The sequence below is a fragment of the Dendropsophus ebraccatus genome, chromosome 9 (genome assembly GCF_027789765.1).
Source record: "Dendropsophus ebraccatus isolate aDenEbr1 chromosome 9, aDenEbr1.pat, whole genome shotgun sequence".
Classification (NCBI taxonomy): domain Eukaryota; kingdom Metazoa; phylum Chordata; class Amphibia; order Anura; family Hylidae; genus Dendropsophus; species Dendropsophus ebraccatus.
This window is the reverse complement of record NC_091462.1, coordinates 101,385,837-101,406,649: the sequence shown is the minus strand read 5'-3', so window position 1 is coordinate 101,406,649 and position 20,813 is coordinate 101,385,837. Positions and strand designations below refer to the sequence as shown.

Genomic DNA, 20,813 nt, shown 5'->3' with positions numbered 1-20,813 from the left:
CACGATATCCACAGCCGCGCCGCCATCCAGGCTTCTACTTACCTCTTCATAGAAACATATTAGGTTGGTTTGACAGCTTCTGTCCTTAGTAAAGCCATGCTGGTTATCACTTATAATACTATTAGCCACTACATATTCCTGGATGTAGTCCCTTATAAGCCCCTCAAATAGTTTCCCCACAATGGACGTTAAGCTTACAGGTCTATAGTTACCTGGGGAAGTTCGAGAGCCCTTTTTGAAGATCGGCATTACATTTGCCTTACGCCAGTCCCTCGGCACAATACCAGTAAGCAAAGAATCACGGAATATTTCATACAAGGGTAGTGAAATTACAGAACTGAGTTCCCTAAGAACTCTGGGGTGCAATCCATCAGGCCCTGGAGCTTTGGTTACATTGAGTTTGTTTAATTTATCTTGGACCATATCTATAGTAAACCAGTTCAGTACATTACATGTGTTAGCAGCACTGGCCCCACCCACCTCAGTACTGGCCCCACCCACCACAGCTCCATCCTCTTTTGTATATACAGAACTGAAGAACTTATTAAGTAACTCAGCTTTCTCCTGATCCCCAGTTATTAATTCCCCTTCACCATTATTTAGGGGTCCTACATGCTCTGACCTTGGTTTTTTTGCATTAATATATTTGAAGAATTTTTTGGGGTTTCTTTTGCTTTCTATAGCTACCTGCCTTTCATTGTGAATTTTTGCTGCTTTTATTACATTTTTACAGGTTTTGTTGACTTCTTTGTAATGTTTAAATGCTACAGCTGACCCCTCTGATTTATATTTTTTGAATGCCCCTTTTTTTCTCATTTATAGCCCTTCTAACCTCGGTTGTAAGCCATGTGGGATTGGATTTTAACCGTTTATATTTGTTACCCATAGGAATATATTTGGCAGTACAGTTATTTAATGTGGATTTGAAGATTTCCCATTTATTAGCTGTATCAGTATGCAACAGCAGCAGCTCCCAGTCTATGCCCTGAAGTTCTGCCCTTAACCCAGGAAAATTGGCCCTTTTAAAATTAAGAGTTTTTGCCCTCCCGACATGTTTTTCTTTTCTACACTTTAAGCTAAAAGTCAACCGAACGATTATCGTTTAGATTTGAACGATTTAACGATAATTTGAACGATAATCGTCTGGTGGAATAGGGCCCTAAGGCAGCTAGGTAGGCATCACACCAGGCCTATCCTGCTTTACTAATTAAATTTCTCTCATGATAAACATAGGTGGTAAACTTCTTAAAGGGATTACCTGGTTTTGCAGACAACTCAAAACTTTATTCTGTCCTTAGCACCTCTGGACAAAAAGTCTGATTGTAACAAATGCACCCCCCATCCTATTCATCCACTCCAAGAAACAACATAGAATAGGAAACACTATGAAGAATGGCGTCCTTGATTATTACTGTGGCCCACAGTAATATGCTCCATCGTCATGCCTTCATCCCACTGTGGTTACTGGGTCTTCAGTCAATGTGCTCCTCTGTGAGGTCAATATGAGATCATGCAAAGTCCTGGCAGAGTTGGGCTTCTACCCTAGGACATAGATTCTATTAAAGGCATCATATAAATTGTGTGGCAGTCTGATATACTGGAAAGGTAAGGGCCAACCATTCCTCCTCAGGTTGGTGATCTTCTCCTATCATTAGATCCCGTATTCTCCATTGTGTTCAGTGCAGTAGCAGAATATAGTCCTGTATGGATTTAGGAACAGGCAACTCCGTCACCACCTGAGACAGCTGGCATTCACCAAGGCTGCCCCTCACCACCCGCCTCGACAAAGCCTTCAGAGATCCCGGGACTGAACACAATGCAACAAGACGCTGACAAAGCTGGGCATCACGGGCAACCTCAGGGGGCACACCACCTTCTCTCCTCAACCTGAGGGTACCACAAGCTCTGTGCAGCAATTCAAGGCATTCCTCCTCCCTCTCACCCCCGAGGCCTCTAGCCATCAGAACCGCAAGCCGCCCCGCTGGGTACTGACCCTTGAGGTTAGCAGTGTCGGGTTGCGCCCCATATTCCAGGAGCAGTCTCACACTCTCCAGGTTGCCTTTCATTACTGCCCAACTCAATGGGGTGTCCTGGTTATAGTCCCTCACATTAACCCTTGCATCCGCTTCTAGTAGTGCCTGTACACAGCCGTCCATATTTCTGAAAGCTGCCCAGTGTAGAGGTGTGTCCTGGTTACCATCCAGGGCATTGGGGTCAGCACCGTACTCCAAGAGAAGCTCAACACAGGTCTCGTCTTTTTCTGCTGCATAGTGCAAGGCCGTGCGCTGGTAGCCATCGATTGCATTCACCTGCAGAATAGAGAAACACAAGAGACTATTATATGGTATACATCCTGCCTTCTCACAGCTGAGGGTCTGCTTCAGTGTATACAGTCTAGGCCTAGGCCAGAGAACCTTCAGCTCTCCAGCTATTGTAAAACTACAATTCCCATCTAGATGATCCTCAAAATGACAAATCATACTCCTGTCCTGATAGTTTGTTACAATGTAACAGTGCAGGTAAAATATATCAGCATGGAGTCAGCCTGTATCGCATAGTCTTACAGAACTAATGTCCATTGTTGCCCATAGCAACCAATCACAGCTCAGCTTGCAAAGATTTATGAGGCCTGGTAAAATGAAAGCAGAGTTGTGATTGGTTGCTATGATTAATGGGGTTTTCTATAGTAACAAATTATTACCAATCCAAAGGATAGATGATGGGTTGATGAAAGCTGTGACCCCCAGCAATTAGGAGAATGGGGGTCTCAATTGTCTCTGTTGAAATAGAGTGACAGCGATGACCATCCTAAATCTATGGGATTGTCGAAATGGGCAAGTACAGTTCAATGCACATACTTGGCAAACTCAGCTCACAAAGAGCCACTTGGGACCCCTGTTTTCTTAATGATTGGGGGTCTCAGCGATGAGACCCCCACTGATCTGATACTTATTAGAAATCCTGGGGATAAAGGATAAACTGTACATAAAACCAGAACCCCCCTTTAAGAAGATACTGACATTAGCTCCGTTCTCCAGGAGAAGCTCTACGCAGTCGTCATCGCACACCATGCAGGCACTATGTAGAGGCATCAGGTTGTCATGAGGACTATTCACATCGGCCCCCTGCAGAAAAAACAGGTCCAAAGATAAAGGCGATACATCATAAATGTCTGATGAGCAGGGGGAAAACAGCCAATCAACTAAAGTGGATGAGGGCACTCCGATTCTGGCAAATATAAAGGGAGCCAAGGACTGTGAATGTTGTATTTCAAAATGTCAGTCCTTCTGTTCTCAGGGAGATAAGTTACTCTTCCATAGTATGGGCGGGTTGGAAGAGACAGTTGTCAGATGGACAAGCAGGTGACAACTATCTGAAGTGGAGAGGCCATAGTACAGTTTAGGACTGCCCCGAGCATGAATCCACCGTAATGTGGTGGGGCAGTTTATATCATTTTCAAGTGGTAACCAAGAGCCTCATTATTTTTATGGAAGTTTTTTTTTGGCAGTTGGGGGGGGGGCTGCTTTTAACTATTTTCATGTCTGTAGTGGGTCTGTATCTTGCCATTGCAGTGGGCTGTTGCATTTTTCTGTGCTTTTGTGTGTTTGCAACTTCAGCCATAGCTCCTGCCTAGTGTGAATGGTGTTCTAGGAGAGCTGACCAATTTGTCTTTTTTTTAACTATCTGAAGTGTATGTCTAGTCCAAGAAAGATAAACTTTGGCACTACACATGGTTCCTCTTTCTGCGCTCACCTTACGGATCAGGGACTCTACGGTGTCTCCGCGCAGAGAGCGGATGGAGGAGATGGTGCGTATCAGTCTCTCCGACAGGGAGCACTTCTTATACATGTGGAGCATGGTCAGCGATCTGCAGGAAAACAAACATGTTTCACAATGGGTTAATCCATAATGAAAATATAGTGAACTGGTGTCAGCTACTGAAATAAGAAAAATCCCTTCACTTACCCCCATCTAGTATCCTAGGAAAGCTGAGTGATGAGCAATATTGCTGCTATTCCAGATTACAAGCTTTCCGAAATCACTCAGTGGGCCCAATAATCACTTCCCCTTCACCCTATCTGCTCTAGGGAAAGCTGGGTGACAACCATTATTGCCTCCATGACAGCTTATACAACTTTTTAAAACCCTGAGCAGCAAGCCTGCAGTAAACAAGGCTGTTTGATTAAACTCCATCTTTTCTATCTGACCCTAGGAAAGCTAGGTGACAACCCAGGGGACCTTGATTCCCCACCATCTATTATATGTGAGCCCAGGAAAAGCTGAGTGACAACCATTATCTCCTCAATTCCAGCATATACAATATTCATATACTCTAAATGCCAAATCTACCATAAATATGGGTGCTTGATTCATCTCTATCAATCCTATATGATATTGGGAAAGATGGGTTATAATAATTCCAGCCTCCATTCCAGCTTATACAACATTCAAATAAATTGAATGGCAAGTCTGCTGTAAATATGAGCATCTAATTCACCCCTTACCTATTCTATCTGATCCTAGGAAAGCTGGGTGACAACTATGACCTCCATACACAACTTTTGTACAGAGTGGATCTCTGTAATCTCTTATATCTGATTCCAGGGAAAGTTGGGTGACCTCCATCTTACACAGCTTTCTGGAACCCTGAATGACACATCAACCTAACACAGTAATGAAGATGAATCAGTGAAGTAAGTATGATGGCGGTCATATTGGTTATCCAAAAAATTGCTTGGAAATCATTTTTAACAACTTGAAAGAAAACTCCTGAAGGATTCCTATTGTTAGATGTCGGAGTGCAGGAATGTAACGTAGACGATGCAGAAAGGTTCCTGGTCTTGGCCCGGTCTCCCCTCTCCGCACGCTCTTCCTCGGCTCCCGGGGGGGCGGCTGAGGTGCTTTTTCCTGCCTGCACTCACCCTCGGGGGAGGCTCCCTGCCTCTGGCACTCAGCGGGCACATGAGACGGACCAAGGCGATGCCTCCTAGGGCTGCTTTTAATGGATGAAGAGCAGAGAGCGTCTCCTTCCATTAATTCTTCCTCAGATGGGATGAAATATTCAGCAGGAGGAGGAGGAGGGGGGCACGGAGACGGGCTTCCTCCTAGGCAAAAAGCGCGCTCTGCCAACTCCTCGCACACACTGAATATTAGGGGAGACTTTAACCAGTTTGTTGCCGGGGGGACCAGCTATATTGCTGAGTACAGGACATGACAGGACTGGGAGCGATGCGTTAGCGCACAGCAGCTGGAATCTGTCAGCGTCGTGACGGGATGGAGGCCATTTAATGCGCGCTATAAACTTTTAGCTGCATTTAGCTCCCCTTAGAAGATTCTAGCACATATGACATGTAAGGCGCATGTAAAGTTGCACACGATGCAACCTGACATATAGCAGACGCTACTCTGCCAGTGCCGGGGCAGAAATCTATTCCATCGCCGCCGACATTTCAAGCCAATGATAAAAAGACAAACTAAATATATAGAATATACGGACGTGCAAATTGGGCTCATACTAATATATATTTAGATCTGTTACCAATACGTTTAATGTATGTAGAATGTGAGTGGTTTAGGGGCAACAGGATAAACATTGCCCCCTGTAGGTTTCATGAAAATTCCTTAAAGGGGTTATCCAGGATTAGACAAAACACATCCACTTTCTTGTAAAAATAGCACCACCCCTGTACTCAGGTTGTGTGTGGTATTACAACTCAGCACCATTCACTTCAATGAAACTGAGCTGCAAAACTGCACCCAAACTCAGGATAAGAGAGTTGCCATGTTTGTGTCCATGTCTGGACAATCAGGTAAACCCCATTAGATTGTGAGCCCCATTGGGGACAGGGACCTGAGTGAGTAATGATGCTATAAAAATAATCTGTTATATTGATACAATATGCCATCATATTAAAATCGATGGTGGTCTGACCTTTGGGACCCCACAGATCCTAAGAATAAGAGAATCATGGTGCTAATTTAGCACTGCTGCATCTTTTCATCCTGCCATGCTGCGCTCTTGCTATCTGCTGTGTAGCTCCAGAATAATGCACCTTAAAGGGTTTTTCCAGAAATAGAACAACATAGCTACTTTCTTCCAGAAACAGCACCATCTTGTCTTCAGGTTATGTGCGGTATAACAACTCAGCTTCATTTACTTCAATGGAACTGAGCTGCAATACCACACCGAAACTGAAGTCAGGAGTGGTGCTGGTTTTGGAAGAAAGCAGTTATGTTCTTCTAATCATGGAAAATCCCTTTAAAGGAGAAGTCTGGCGAAAATTTTTATTAAAGTATTGTATTGCCCCCAAAAGTTATACAAATCAACAATAGACACTTATTACGGGAAATGCTTATAAAGGGCTTTTTTTCCTGCACTTACTACTGCATCAAAGCTTCACTTTCTGGATAACATGGTGATGTCACTTCCTGGATAACATGGTGATGTCACTTCCTGGATAACATGGTGATGTCATTTTCTGCATAAAATGGTGATGTCACTTTCTGCATAAAATGGTGATGTCACTTTCTGCATAAAATGGTGATGTCACGACCCGACTCCCAGAGCTGTGAGGGCTGTGGCTGCTGGAGAGGATGAGGGCAGAGGGATGCTCAGTGTTCCTCCAGCGCCCTGTGTCACTCAGTGTCCTGCGCCATTATCCTCTCCAGCAGCCATAGCCTGCACAGCTCTGGGAGTCGAGTCGTGACATCACCATGTTATGCAGGAAGTGACATCACCATGTTATGCAGGTGTTATGCATAGATGTGTCAGATCTGTCTATATAGACGCTCTTTGAAGTCAAACTGGTTGCCCCTTTAATGGGAATCTGTCACTAGGTTTATTCCACCTTAAATAAGGGCAGCATAAACTAGTGACAGAAATGCTAAGCAGATCAGTGTATTACTTACATTATTCAGTTCAGCCATTCTCCTAATATGCAGGAGAATAGGATTCTTGCCACACCCCTCCCCCCAGCTGCTGATTGACAGTTGACTGTCTATCCAGAGCATGAATAGATAACTGCCAAACCGCAGCTGGTGGGTGGTTTTTTGTGTCTCATGAATATCCAGGACTACTGGGCTCATGCACATAATGGAGAGGACTACTTATTGTCCATATTATTCAGGAGAAGATCTCTGGACCAGCTGCACAGAACAATATAAGTGATACATCATTCTGCTCAGTTTCTCTGTCACTAGTTTATGCTACCCTGAGATAGTACAGCCTAAACCTGCTTACAGATTCTCTTTAAATACAGTCCATAAACACAACAAATTGATTGCTATCTAGTTTTTTCCATTCATTGTCCCATAAAACAACTAATAGGAAAAATGTACGTCATCCTATTAACGTTACACTGAGTAACAGATGCAATGGTGATAACTTTTATCAACAGCTCTATTCAATAAAATGGATTTAAACAGGGAATGTGTCATCAGAGAAGCACTTATTGTTTAAATAAATGTTTTTAAGTTAAAGGGGTATTCCACCCAAATGAAAGGCTAATCCCAGCTGGTCTTACCAAGTCCCCTTGAGTGTTTTGAGTCGTCTCCCAACTTTCTAGCTGCCACCGTACCTGAGTTACAAGTTTTTCTAAAAGCTGGTCTATATCCAAGATGGCCCCAGTCGGGAAACTACATTTCCCAGCATGCATTGCACCTCAGAGACAACTGCTGAATATCTGCGTCATCTTGTAGTATCTGCCCATCGCTGGCTCAATCTGCTTTACACTGTAAACAACCTATCTATCCATCCATCTACATAGATTAAAAAGAAAGGGAAATGAAACAACTATGTCTCCTTTCCCCTATACTGCTCAGGAGGCTGTCACTGTTTTGTTATTTGCCCCCTTGGCCAGGTGTTCACAGATTGGTTTGATGTAAATGGTGCCAGACCTGGCAACACAACAGACAAAGATCATGTGACTTTGGAATCAGAAAGGGGGGCCGAGGAGCAGAGACATGCACTAGGAAGTGAGGATTTTCTGCAGCTTCAGGGTGTGAGTTAGGATGTACAACATAAGGACCAATTCATGTAATAGCAACTTTTTTTCTATGTTATCAAATAATCCTGAAATCTGCAGTTTTCATTCTCACCATTGGGGCTAAAACTAAGCTGAGACTTCCTGTTGTGTCTGTGGTGATAAGAGGAGGCTGCCATAAACTGATCTGTGCAGCATTGCAGCGACAGTTGACACCAGTGAATAGAGGAAGCAAGAAAGCTCAATAATGTTTCACATTCATCTCAAGGGAACATACTCTATTATCGTCTGTACAAAATAAAATAAAATAAAAACAGAAAGTGCAACAGCAACCCACAGGTGCAAGTGCTTACCATATAGATTCCCCCCAGAATACACACAATAAAAATCTGCTTTGTCGATATTGAAAAAATGAGGATCTTAGCAAACTTTTTGATTTAATAGCGTGTACCATGTCACCACGTTAAGGTGTCCTCAGAGACATGGACCCTACTCTAGCAATTTTTACACTAGCAACGGCCTCTCCTTGGCAGAACAACTGGGCAGATAGGATCCAAATCTCTATATACAGCACTTACAAGACATGGGTGGAGTGCAAGCCAACAGGAGGTAGCCACTTTGGAGTCACAAACAATTTTGTGTTTTCCATGAAAAGTCACACTTCTTCACCACCATACGTTGTGAAATGAATAGAAAATAGAGCCAAGACATTGACAAGGTGAGAAATAATGATTTGTATGTGAAATAACATTGTTCTTACATCACACTTTGCTTTCGTCAAAGAATCCTCCTTTTGCAGCAATTCCAGCATTGCACACCTTTGGCATTCTAGCTATTAATCTGTTGAGGTAAGCTGGAGAAATTGCCCCCCACGCTTCTAGAAGCAGCTCCCACAAGTTGGATTGGTTGGATGGGCACTTCTGGCGTACCATACGGTCAAGCTGCTCCCACAACAGCTCAATGGGGTGGTGATCTGGTGACTGCGCTGGCCACTCCATTACCTATGATAGAATACCAGCTGCTGCTTCTGCTGTAAATAGTTCTTGCACAATTTGGAGGTGTGTTTAGGGTCATTGTCCTGTTGTAGGATGAAATTGGCTCCAACCAAGCGCTGACCACTGGGTATGGCATGGCGGTGCAGAGTGATAGCCTTCCTTATTCAGAATCCCTTTTACCTGTACAAATCTCCCACCTTACCAGCACCAAAGCAACCCCAGACCATCACATTACCTCCACCATGCTAACAGATGGTGTCAGGCATTCTTCCAGCATTTTTTCATTTGTTCTGCGTCTCATAAACGTTCTTCTTTGTGATCCAAACACCTCAAACTTAGATTCATCCGTCCACAACACTTTTTTCCAGTCTTCCTCTGTCCAATGTCTTTGTTCTTTTGCCCATCTTAATCTTTTTCTTTTATTGGCCAGTCTCAGATATGGCTTTTTCTTTGCCACTCTGCCCTGAAGCCCAAAATCCCGCAGCCGCCTCTTCACTGTAGATGGTGACACTGGTGTTTTGCGGGTACTATTTAATGAAGATGCCAGTTGGGGACCTGTGAGGCGTCTGTTTCTCAAACTACAGACTCTAATGTGCTTATCTGCAACGCGGCCTCCCACTTCTTTTTCTACTCTGGTTAGAGCCTGTTTGTGCTGTCCTCTGAAGGGAGTAGTACACACCGTTGTAGGAAATCTTCAATTTCTTAGCAATTTCTCGCATGGAATAGCCTTCATTTCTAAGAACAAGAATAGACTGTCGAGTTTCAGATGAAAGTTCTCTTTTTCTGGCCATTTTGAGCGTTTAATTGACCCCACAAATGTGATGCTCCAGAAACACAATCTGCTCAAAGGAAGGTCAGTTTTGTAGCTTCTGTAACGAGCTAGACTGTTTTCAGATGTGTGAACATGATTACACAAGGGTTTTCTAATCATCAATCAGCCTTCTGAGTCAATGAGCAAACACATTGTACCATTAGAACACTGGAGTGATAGTTGCTGGAAATGGGCCTCTATACACCTATGTAGATATTGCACCAAAAACCAGACATTTGCAGCTAGAATAGTCATTTACCACATTAGCAATGTATAGAGTGTATTTGTTTAAAGTTAGGACTAGTTTAAAGTTATCTTCATTGAAAAGTACAGTGCTTTTCCTCCAAAAATAAGGACATTTCAATGTGACCCCAAACTTTTGAACGGTAGTGAAAAAAGATGGCAGCCTCCATAATAATGTGCAAAATTTTAAATAAGAAAAATGTCAGTAAGAAAATGGAAACAGATTGGAATTAAGAAAAAAAAAATTATTATCTGACTCTAATCAGTAAAAGAAACTTTAGGTGATAAATGCCCTTTAATGGTGCGTTCACACCTACAGGATCTGCAGCTGATTTTCTGCAGCAGATTTCATTTAAATAACTGAACACAGCATCAAATCTGCTGCAGATCCTGTACGTGTGAACGCACCCTCAATAAATTTCCTGAAATGAGGAAACTACCATTGTAAAGTGCTGCGGAATAGAATTGTAAAGTGCTGCGGAATCTGTTGGCGCTATATAAATAAAAATTATTATTATTATTATTATTACCTGTACACAGGCAGCAATGTCAGGGCTCCTGGTGATTTCTTGTAGTCAACAGTGACACCTGGTGGTGAGACTGGGGTACTGCATATACAAATAAACCGTTTCACCTTCTACACATCTGTACCCAGGTTAAACTCTCTATTGATCACTTTACTAAAACTAAAAAATTCTGGTTAAACTTCAGGTTAAACTCTCTATTGATCACTTTACTAAAACTAAAAAATTCTGATTATTATAATGTCTCAGTATGTGTGACCTTTTAACTAGGAATTAATAGGGATCATCTCCTGATGCAACAACTTGGCAGAAAAAAATCATTAGCATATTTCTTTAGACCGTGATAGATCATGAATAGAGATGAGCGAACCAGGTTCGGGTTCTAGTCCATCCAAACCCGAACGATTAGCATTTGATTAGCGGGGGCTGCTGAACTTGGATAAAGCTCTAAGGTTGTCTGGAAAACATGGATACAGCCAATGACTATATCCATGATTTCTACATAGCCTTAGGGCTTTATCCAACTTCAGCAGCCACCGCTAATCAAATGCCGAACGTTCGGGTTCGGATGGACTCCAGCATGCTCCAGGTTCCCTCATCTCTAATGGGGAACCTTCGGCCCTCCAGCTGTTGCAAAACTACAATTCCCATCATGCCTGGACAGCCAAAGGCTGTCCAGGCATGATGGGAATTGTAGTTTTGCAACAGCTGGATGGCCGAAGGTTCCCCATCCCTGCATTAGATCATGGGTGCATACAAGCTGCAGCCTTGCAGCTGTTGCAAGACTACAATTCCCACCATGCCCTAATAGCCATGATGGGAATTGTAGTTTTGCAACAGCTGAAGGACCAGAAGGTTCCCCATCCCTGTCATGATGATTGTATGGGCACCAGTACTGTGTCTGTGATCACCTACCGGAAAATCTGGCGAAATGTTCTACGTTTTTCTTATTTGCCATCAGAAAGAGTTAATAAAAGTAAATATATAGCATGTACCTCGAAAAAATTAGCTGGTTTTTAAGGGGTTAAACAGTAATTTAGCCGGCGCTGTAAAACAGCGCGGCGTTAAAGCACAAGTTCTGCAAACCTGCCCCCTCGCCATCTGCTGTGGAACTACAAATGCCTGCATGTCCACAGGCGAGCAGAGCATGCTGGGATCTGGAGAGGGGGAACAGCTGGTGAGCCACATGGCCGACACTCTGTGACCTAATGTGAAGACCCTGGACCATGTGTTACCAAACACGCTACAACTACCGGGGGTGAATGGAGCAAAGCGCCCTATAATATGCTGTGTGAACGGGATCCTGGACCCCTATACCAAACCTGCACCCCAAATTATTCAATGCAAAGTTGGGTGCCATGATGCAAAGTTGCAGGCAGGCTCCTGTGGTACAAGCACACCCCACTACTACTTTGCAGTCTCATAGCTATGACTGAGAATGCAGGACCATATGTTACTATATGTCTGCACCATCATGCAACCTTACTGCATTCCAATAAGTTGCAAAATTGCATGAAGGCAACTGTATAGAAACAGATATTTACAGGCCTGTTCTCATATTACCGGATATTGCAAAACTACAACTCCCATCATGCACTAATCGCTGAAGACTGCCATGGCATCATGGGAGTTGTAGTTTTTCAGCAGCTGTAGAGACCCAGGATGGGGGAAAACTGCTCTAAAGCACGACAGACACAATTACAACCCCGCACTCACCTATAACACAGCACTGCACTGGCCAGCTCAGAGCCGCTGACGCCGTGGACTCAGGTTCAGCCAATCAGCTGTTTGCAAATATAGATTGACGGAGGGGCAAGCCAATGAGTGTAGACGCCGGTGAATAGGCGGGGCCAACGTGGGGAAGTCATTTTTGACGTAGTAGGCTGTGCGCGTTTTTCATACTACTTTGGTCAGTGCGGAACACCGTACGCCGCCATTTTTGATGTTGGCAACTGATTTGCCATGAAATCATGGTTTCTGCAGATTTATCTCCAGAGCTGTAGTGCACTTCTTATGTGAAGTTCTTTTTTTAATTAATCTAAAGGGAAGGTGTCTACAGGACAGGAGGGCTGATGGTTGCCTATAGCAACCAAGGAGCTCACTTCTTTCAGTTTCATGCAGACTTTTTTTTTAAGTTACAGCCTGACAATCTTCAGTCTTTAGAGCAGGTATGGGGAACCTTCAGTCCTCCAGCTGTTGCAAAACTACAATTCCCATCATGTTGGGACAGCCAAAGCTAAATCTCTATACCAGGCATGATGGGAGTTGTAGTTTTTCAACAGCTGGAGGGCCGAAGGTTCCCTATCCCTGCTTTAGAGATCTGTCCACATCCATGATTCAGCGTCTTGTTAATGGGGTTATCCAGCACTACAAAAACATGGCCACTTTCTTCCAGAGACAGCACCGCTCTTGTCTCCAGCTTGGGCGGGGTTTTTCTGCTCAGTTCCATTGAAGTGAATGGAGCTTAATTGAAAACCGCACCTGAACTGGAGACAAGAGTGGCATTGTCTCTGAAAGAAAGGGGCCATGTTTTTGTAGCACTGGATAACCCCTTTAAATATTCTCCATTGAAACAAAGTGAAAACAAAGGAGACCCTTTCCATCTTCAGTCTCTAGTATACACTCACTGCCTGAGATCTGGTCTTTTGGAAGCATATTGTTAGGGGGGCTTCTATAGCTGGCATGTTGTTACGGAGTATCTCTGACATTGTTATGGGGGCTTTTATGGCTGGCTTGTTGTCATGGTGGCCTCTGTGGCTGGCACATTGTTATGATGACCCCCCCCTATTCAGGGTCCAGGAGGTTGTACTTTTAGGGGCTGACATACTGAATTCTACAGGACTGGCTGATGACCATATGTGTGGGGCAAACCTGCAGTCTATGATGGCAAATACTGTAGGGACAAATGGAGCAGTCACGTTACACCCTACCAAAAAAAATCCCCATTAGAATAAACATCGGCTAGAAGAAAGTGCAGGGTTATAGAAAGTCAGACAGACCCTGTCTGCTATATGTGTGTGCATGTATGGAAGTGGTGCTATGTTAACCTGGATAGATGTCACAGACACTTTGGTGTGAATAAGAAACCTTTATTTTCCCACATGGTAGCATAACACACTTGGATGTAGTGTAATACACAAACATAAAGGTTAAATCCTCTAGAAGAGGTACACATGTTGTTGCTCACCTTTGGTGGACACTATAGCATTATTCTTGCGGGGGCACACCAGTCACATCCATGTTATGCACTTCCACTCTTCATAAATAAATTCTACCCTTTACCAGAATCACCTTGAACAGCCCATCCTGTGCCTGCAGCATACATACCCAATACTATTTCATATATACAGGGAACAGTTCATTTAATTCTGCGGTCTCAGATTGGCTTGCTGCCACATACGATTGACACTTCTACATGTTGGAACACACAGCATGTCAGTAACTTTATATTTGCAGCACTTGTCTCTGCGAACTCTTGCCCTGTTGTCTACCTTGCCAGAGCAGAATTACTACAGTGGGATCCAGTATCAGTCTGTGACTGGTGCTCTCACCTGTAGACACAACCTCTTCTCCTGTTTTCACTACATAGGCCTCTGCCAGGGCGTGAGATACCCGGTCCCTATACTAACATGTTGGGCCTGAATGATGCCATTTGGGGTGTGTCTCTTAGAGACCCCTCTGTCTACAGCACCATCTGTCACACATCAGCACACACCATCCTGGCATAGTGGCATCATGAACCCACCCCACCCACTTCTACCCACCCCAGTCATTTCTCTGACCTCAATGGTTGCCTAGGCCCAGACCTACATCTAGCCTTTGCAGCAAGTTTCACCATCACTTGTGCACTTGCTGCCCACAAACTTCCTTGAAGAAAAGATCCTACAGATCTTGGCACTACAGTGTCCACCACCACCAGGTTGTACGAAAGTGTCACATCTGGCTAGTCCTGACCAGCACCTCCTGAGGGATGACATACAGGAACACAGGAAGCTGTCTGTGTCACTGGTGCTGCAGACACAGGACCCTGTAACAGATCGATCAGTTTTTGACAGTTATCCAAACTCGCTTTGCTACACTATGCTGTGGCTGCACCGCTAGTGACACAGGCAGCTTCCCCAAGCGTAATGTCTGTTATAAAGTGAATGTACCATCAAGTAAATTGGTGGGGGGTTTTTTAACCTTAATCGATCTGCGCTATGCTTCTCGCTGAACTGTTCCTGAGCACCAGCACTCCATTGATTCTAACAGAGCCGCGTCACAGTGGGGAGGGTGTTTCGTCACACTGGGGGGCGGTGGGTCTGCCCCCAGTGCTCTGGAGCGGGCTAGTGCTCGGGAAAAGACCGGCGCTGAACACAAGAACCGGACGGCATTTCAAAAAAAGGACCGGGCCACCTTCATCCCCGCACTGGCGCCAATCGATTAAGGTAAAAAAAAAAGCAGCAAGGCACCTGATGGTACATTCACTTTATGGTTTACATGTATTATATAGACATCAGGGGAGGCTCAGTATTGTTAGCGATGTAACTGTGCCAAGACCAGGGCTTGAGCAGCCCTACAGTTTCTGATGGAGCCATTGGTGGCAGCAGTGATGCCATGTTGCCCCTTCATGCAGCTTCTCAATGTAAAAATTAATAAGGCGGATGAATATGGGTGCTTGCAGATCACCTTACTTACATATGGCCACTTTGGAAGGATATATGTTAGTGGGACAACATATGAAGTGGTTGACCAAGCCAGAACTACTGGAAGGGACACGGTGTCCCTATGACAACTCCGAGCTTTATAACAGGAAGTGTTATCGTGGATGTGACACAAAGGCTCTTCTCCCAGGTGGCCTTCATCTCCATCTGTTAATATTTCCCATCAGCCTGTAAAACTTGTTACTCTTAGTATTTATTGTGTTGTTTTTTGATTTATTTTACTATGAACGTGAAGTCTTAATAGAGCAGCATTAAATCACTCTTATATCCCGATAGGTGACTGAGTGTTGGCCGGGGTTCGTGTTTATAGTGTTTATTCAGTGCCCTGTTAATAGGTGTTGCTCAATCTCGGTCTCTAACAACATAATATCCAGGGAAGTGAGTGTAGTAGATCTGATAGCGAGAGGCGGATTATTACTCCAATATAGCACAGAAGGATACGGACAGAGCTGGAGCTGAATCATCTATCGCTTGTAAGTGCTGAACTGGAATTATCTCTATGGATTTAAAATACAGATGTCAGACATAGACGGAAATTAAAGATGTAAAGGGGATTTTTGGCAATAGATTTTTATTATATCTTTAGATGCCATGTAATGACATTATATAGTGTCCAGGTGCTGGGGCCGCAGTGCTTAAATGGGCGTGGTCCAACTGGTATCGTTACCATTCTGGGCCCTACTATTGCCCTTACAGAGGATCCAGGTGCGGAAAAGCACTAGGATGTGTTATACATTGGCACAGGCTGGCATCACACAGAATCATCTGGAGGAAAAGGGGCTCAGGAGCTATAAGTAAATTATGTAATGAACCCCTACCCCCTAAAATCATAGGCGTGACCCTATAAAATGTCTACAGTTCAAAAGGAATGTCTGAGTTCAAAGGAAAACGGACCATGGCTTAAAATCCATAGTAGCTATTGATGTCTATGGCTGGGGAGTTGTTTATTGTGGTGGTCAGTGACAAGACACCCACGCGTTTTGGATTAGATGATGTCTGAGTAGCATTGTGCATTATTACCATTGTTGACATGAACATGCTGTCAGCGCTCGTTTGCTCCTTGTTCCCCGCTCGCTGCCGCCGCTATTCCACGCGACAGCAGCGAGCAGGTCAGTGCGGGAGGGGCCGGGGGGAGCTGCTCGGATAAATGCTGATCGTCCGGGCAGCCCATAGGATATGTCGCCGGTCTGCTGCCACCGCTCCTATTCCACGGAACAGCGGCAGCAGATCGCTGTTATATAAGTCGTTTGTCTTTCAACATGTTAAAAGACAAACGACTTCAACGATCAGTCGACATGAACAATGTCGGCTGATTGTTGCCTCCTATTCCACGGGACGATTATCGGCCGTAACGGACGATATCGGCTGAATACAGCCAATAATCGTTCCGTGGAATAGAGCATTAACACTGGGGTCAGGTGTGAAACGTGTCATTCACTCTTTTGTGTTAAACAAACAAGGAGTTTTTTTTTTAAATATATACCATGTCTGACCACTGGCATAGCTATATAGATTGCAACAGTCACTGCTGTGACTAAGTCCATAAATCCCCATAGAAAACATGTCCTGCTTTGGCCAGTTCCTGGCATGGAGAGAGGTGGCAGCAGAGAGCACTGTGTCTGACTGGGGATGATACACCACTTCCTGCAGGACATACAGCAGCTGATAAGTTCTGGAAAACTTGTGATTTTTTAATATAAATATATTACAAATCTGTACAACTTTCTGACACCAGTTGATTTAAAAGAATTTGTTTTACCGGAGTACCCCTTTAAGGTTCACTGCTTATTCCTTGCATGATAAAATTCAGCTCCAATGCTTAGCATTACACAAAAAACATATAATTAATAAAATCTAGATATATGTGAGTCCACCTTAAAAATAGTGGCAAGTGGGGTTGTTTCTGTGCGACCTATGGGAGCCTGGCCCTAATGGAGCATCATCTAGTAGAATGTTGGGTCAGTCTGGGCCAAACAGATGGAACCCCATTGATCAGACATTTAGGGATATGCTATTGAAAATGTCCCTACTTGTGTCCCTTACAGAACAATGGATGGCTCCCTGGAATATTCTCGTCATAAGGAGGACCTGGTGCGCACCGTTCGGAGTCTTCAGGTGGCCTCACAGAACACTCTTCAAAAAGCTGTCCCTCTTCTCTCCTCTCAGCCAGGACTTGGCCTGTTGAAGCCTTCACATGTACAGCAACTCTCCAAAAAGACAACCCAAGTCTGCCGAGACCTTGAAGACGTGGGGAACCTGCTCTTGTTCCGCCAGGATGAACTCACTCAAAAAGTAACCATACCTGGTAAAGGGGGTGCGTCTTCTGTCCACTGGTGTTCGGATGGCTCCCTCTATGTCTGTGGAGACAACGGTCCCTATATCCATGTGCTGAATAGTCATGGGAAACCCACCCAGGCCTTCCATTGCCGTGATGATGTTCTCTTTCTTCCAGAGTGCGTTACCATGACTCGTTCCGGGGCTGTAGCAGTCACTGACATAGCTGAGGGTATACTCCGAATCTACAGTCCCAATTCATATCCACCTTGGATTAGGGTGGGTGGTCACTTTAAGTCTCCAAAGGGCGTTGCTGTGGACTCTTCTGGACGTGTCCTAGTTGCCCAATACACCTGTGGGGAAGTGCAAGCTTTCCATGTAGATCGAGGCCATCGTATCCATGGAGTCAAAAAAGCCTCAGGACTCCGTGGACCCCAGTATATCTGCCCAACGCCAGATGGCGGCTTTGCAGTCAGTGAAGAATGTGGAGATGTCAAGCTATTTAGCGCAAATTTAAAACTATCGGGTTCCCTATCAGTAACCTACCAACATGAGTTTGGAAACCCGGCAGGAATATGTGCCGATCCTGAAGGAAATATATTAGTAGCTGATGCCCAAAAAAGAAACATCACCCTCTTTCCACCCAGCGGGTCACCCATTTGCATTGTTTCCCATGGTGTTTGCAAACCGGCAGGAATTACATGTTCCCCTTTTGGGCTCTTGTATGTGGCTGACTCTGGGGATAATTGTGTAAAGGTGTACAAATACCGTGCAAAACCGTACTATACCCCAACCAGCCCCCATAGATCGGGAGAAGCCCTGGCATAATATTCTATATGCATTGACTAGTCTTTTTTTCCAGGGATCCCTTGATTGGTGTGAGTCTGATCGCTGGTGTTAAGGTTAAATTTATATGTTGACCTCTCTCTATGGAGAGAAGCCAAAAACCCAGGTAAAGGATGGTTTTTTAATTATATCTAGAGGTGGAATCTGCAGTGTTCCCACTCGTTACTTATACGTCATGGACACAGATAAGACAATGTATCATGATTATAAGCCTGGAGAAAATGGCCCAAGTTTTATTATGGTAATCACATTTTATAGACAGATAAAATATAGGGTGGTAACAAATGCTAATAAGGCATAGATGAGGCGCTGCTAGTGATATAGATATTCAGTCATGCGCAATGGCATCTATATTAGTATTCATTATTATTATTCAAAAAGGTTAGAACAATACATTCTGTGCAATGATACTTTCACATTATTCCCACTGTAACAGACAGGCAGCTTTCCTCTGAGAATGGCCTTGAACGCTGATAAACATGTCTCTGAGGGAAATAGTTCTTGAGACAAAACATTCTTTCTAGTGTCATATCAGAAGTTTTCCAAGGTAAGAAATGGTCCAACTATAAGTTAACCCTATCAGGGACTCTCTAATGTGCTGGAGCTTCTGAGCAAGAGGCCTATATATATGTAGTCATATAGGTACGGTGCAGGTAGGTAAAATCGCAGCGCAGGCCTTATCACTGGGACCCCACTCTTCATGAAAATTGAGCTCCCTTGTCACCCCAGTGAATGAAGTGGTGTAAGTACATGTGCTGCCCCTCTATTGCAGGAAGTGTTGTATTTTTTCCAGTCTGACACAGTGCTCTCTGCTGCCACCTCTGTCTACGTCAGGAACAGCGGTAGCAAATCCCCATAGAAAACCTCTCCTGCTCCAGACAGTTCCTGACATGGACAGAGATGGCAGCAGAGAGCACTGTGTCAGACTGGACAGAATACACCACTTCCTGCAGGAAATACAGCAGCTGACAAGTACTGGAAGATTCGAGATTTTTAAATAGACCTAAATTACAAATCTATATAACTTTCTGACACCAGTTGATTTAAAAGAAAAAGATTTTAGCTGGAGTACCCCTTTAAGATGGCTTCTCATTGTTAGCAGCGCTTTGTCCAAGTGCATAGAATGAGTTATGAAAGGGGTTCATATACTTTACTTGAACACTGATCGTCTTGATACGACCTTTAAAAGAGATGGCCGTGGGATAGGGAAAAAGTGTCAGATTATGATGGTCTGACCACATGGATCACATGAATTAAGGGTCCCATGTTCCTCATTTAAATGGAGTGATAGTCAGACTGTCACTCTATTCTACTCTATGGGCTGGACATAAAGAGCTGAGCGTTAGCTTCATGATCGATGGAGGTCTAAGCAGTCGGATCTCAGTGATCAGTCATCCCACATACAACACAGAATTTCTTTCATGGGTAACTGTATTAATTACCTTTACCAAGGGGGTAGGGAACCTTGACTCTGTTGCAAAACTACAACTCCCATCATGCCAGGACAGCCAAAAGTTTTAGCTTTGGCTATCCTGGCATAATGGGAGTTGTAATTTTGCAACAGCTGGAGAGCCAAGGTTCCCTACCTATCCAGAGAATCCTATACCTCTTGTATATGTGTTTGGAATGTACTATGGTAATACGTGTGGCTTTGTGCTTCCATCGTAATATATATTTGTATTGTTTACTATGTTATGTATTATCTAAAAGAACTAAGGTTTACAATAAATGAATGCAGCATTACATATAAGCTTATCTACAGTCTTACATGATTTCTGTTTATAAGTGAATGTTATACTCACTATGGCTTAAAGGAGAAGTCTGGCGAAAATTTTTTATTAAAGTATTGTATTGCCCCCCAAAAAGTAATAAAATCACCAAATCCACTTATTACGGGAAATGCTTATAAAATGCTTTTTTCCCTGCACTTACTACTGCATCAAGGCTTCACTTCCTGGATAACATGGTGATGTCACTTTCTGGATAACATGGTGATGTCACGACCCGACTCCCAGAGCTGTGCGGGCTGTGGCTGCTGGAGAGGATGATGGCAGAGGGATGCTCAGTGTCCCTCCAGTGCCCTGTGTCCCTCAGTGTCCCCCTGCCATCATCCTCTCCAGCAGGGAGTCGGGTTGTGACACCACCATGTTATCCAGGAAGTGACATCACCATGTTGTCCAGGAAGTAAAGCCTTGATGCAGTAGTAAGTGCAGACAAAAAAAGCACTTTATGAGCATTTCCCATAATAAGTGTATATTGGTGATTTGTATGATTTTTGGGGGGCAATACCATACTTTAATAAAAAAATCTTGCCCGACTTCTCCTTTAACCAAGAATGCCCACAGGAGTCGCACCAGCTACAGTGCCACATAGTGCCTCCCCTTGCGTTCTCCATAAAAAAATGGCATGCAGATTCCACCATATTTAGTGCCTGA

General features: G+C 44.0%; 2 protein-coding genes across 4 annotated transcripts; one reads left to right on the top strand and one right to left on the bottom strand.

Annotated features, from left to right (window-relative positions):
* Positions 1 to 807: 807 nt before the first annotated feature.
* ASB8 (ankyrin repeat and SOCS box containing 8) lies at positions 808 to 12,336 on the bottom strand. 3 transcript variants are annotated; one of them, XM_069982100.1, is made up of 4 exons: positions 12,272 to 12,336; positions 3,754 to 3,868; positions 3,021 to 3,125; positions 808 to 2,309 (listed from the first exon to the last, which is right to left on the bottom strand). In XM_069982100.1, exons 2-4 carry the CDS (start codon positions 3,856 to 3,858, stop codon positions 1,677 to 1,679), a joined length of 843 nt encoding a protein of 280 aa, XP_069838201.1. In that variant the 5' UTR covers positions 3,859 to 3,868; positions 12,272 to 12,336; the 3' UTR covers positions 808 to 1,676. The 3 variants fall into 3 exon arrangements, with proteins under 3 accessions (XP_069838201.1, XP_069838200.1, XP_069838202.1); XM_069982099.1 differs by lacking the exon at positions 12,272 to 12,336 and adding an exon at positions 10,562 to 10,639; XM_069982101.1 differs by lacking the exon at positions 12,272 to 12,336 and adding an exon at positions 6,910 to 7,003.
* A 3,309-nt stretch (positions 12,337 to 15,645) lies between these two features.
* Positions 15,646 to 19,877, top strand: NHLRC4 (NHL repeat containing 4). The gene is made up of 2 exons (XM_069982097.1): positions 15,646 to 15,731; positions 17,304 to 19,877. Exon 2 carries the CDS (start codon positions 17,308 to 17,310, stop codon positions 18,358 to 18,360), a length of 1,053 nt encoding a protein of 350 aa, XP_069838198.1. The 5' UTR covers positions 15,646 to 15,731; positions 17,304 to 17,307; the 3' UTR covers positions 18,361 to 19,877.
* The last annotated feature ends 936 nt before the right edge of the window (positions 19,878 to 20,813 follow it).

Coding starts and splice junctions, on each gene's coding strand:
- ASB8 (XM_069982100.1), bottom strand. CDS start 3,858: ATGCTCCACATGTATAAGAAGTGCTCCCTGTCGGAGAGACTGATACGC. Junction 3,126..3,753: donor TAGAGTCCCTGATCCGTAAG/GTGAGCGCAGAA, acceptor TTTTTTCTGCAG/GGGGCCGATGTGAATAGTCC. Junction 2,310..3,020: donor TCCTGGAGAACGGAGCTAAT/GTCAGTATCTTC, acceptor TCTATTCTGCAG/GTGAATGCAATCGATGGCTA.
- NHLRC4 (XM_069982097.1), top strand. CDS start 17,308: ATGGATGGCTCCCTGGAATATTCTCGTCATAAGGAGGACCTGGTGCGC.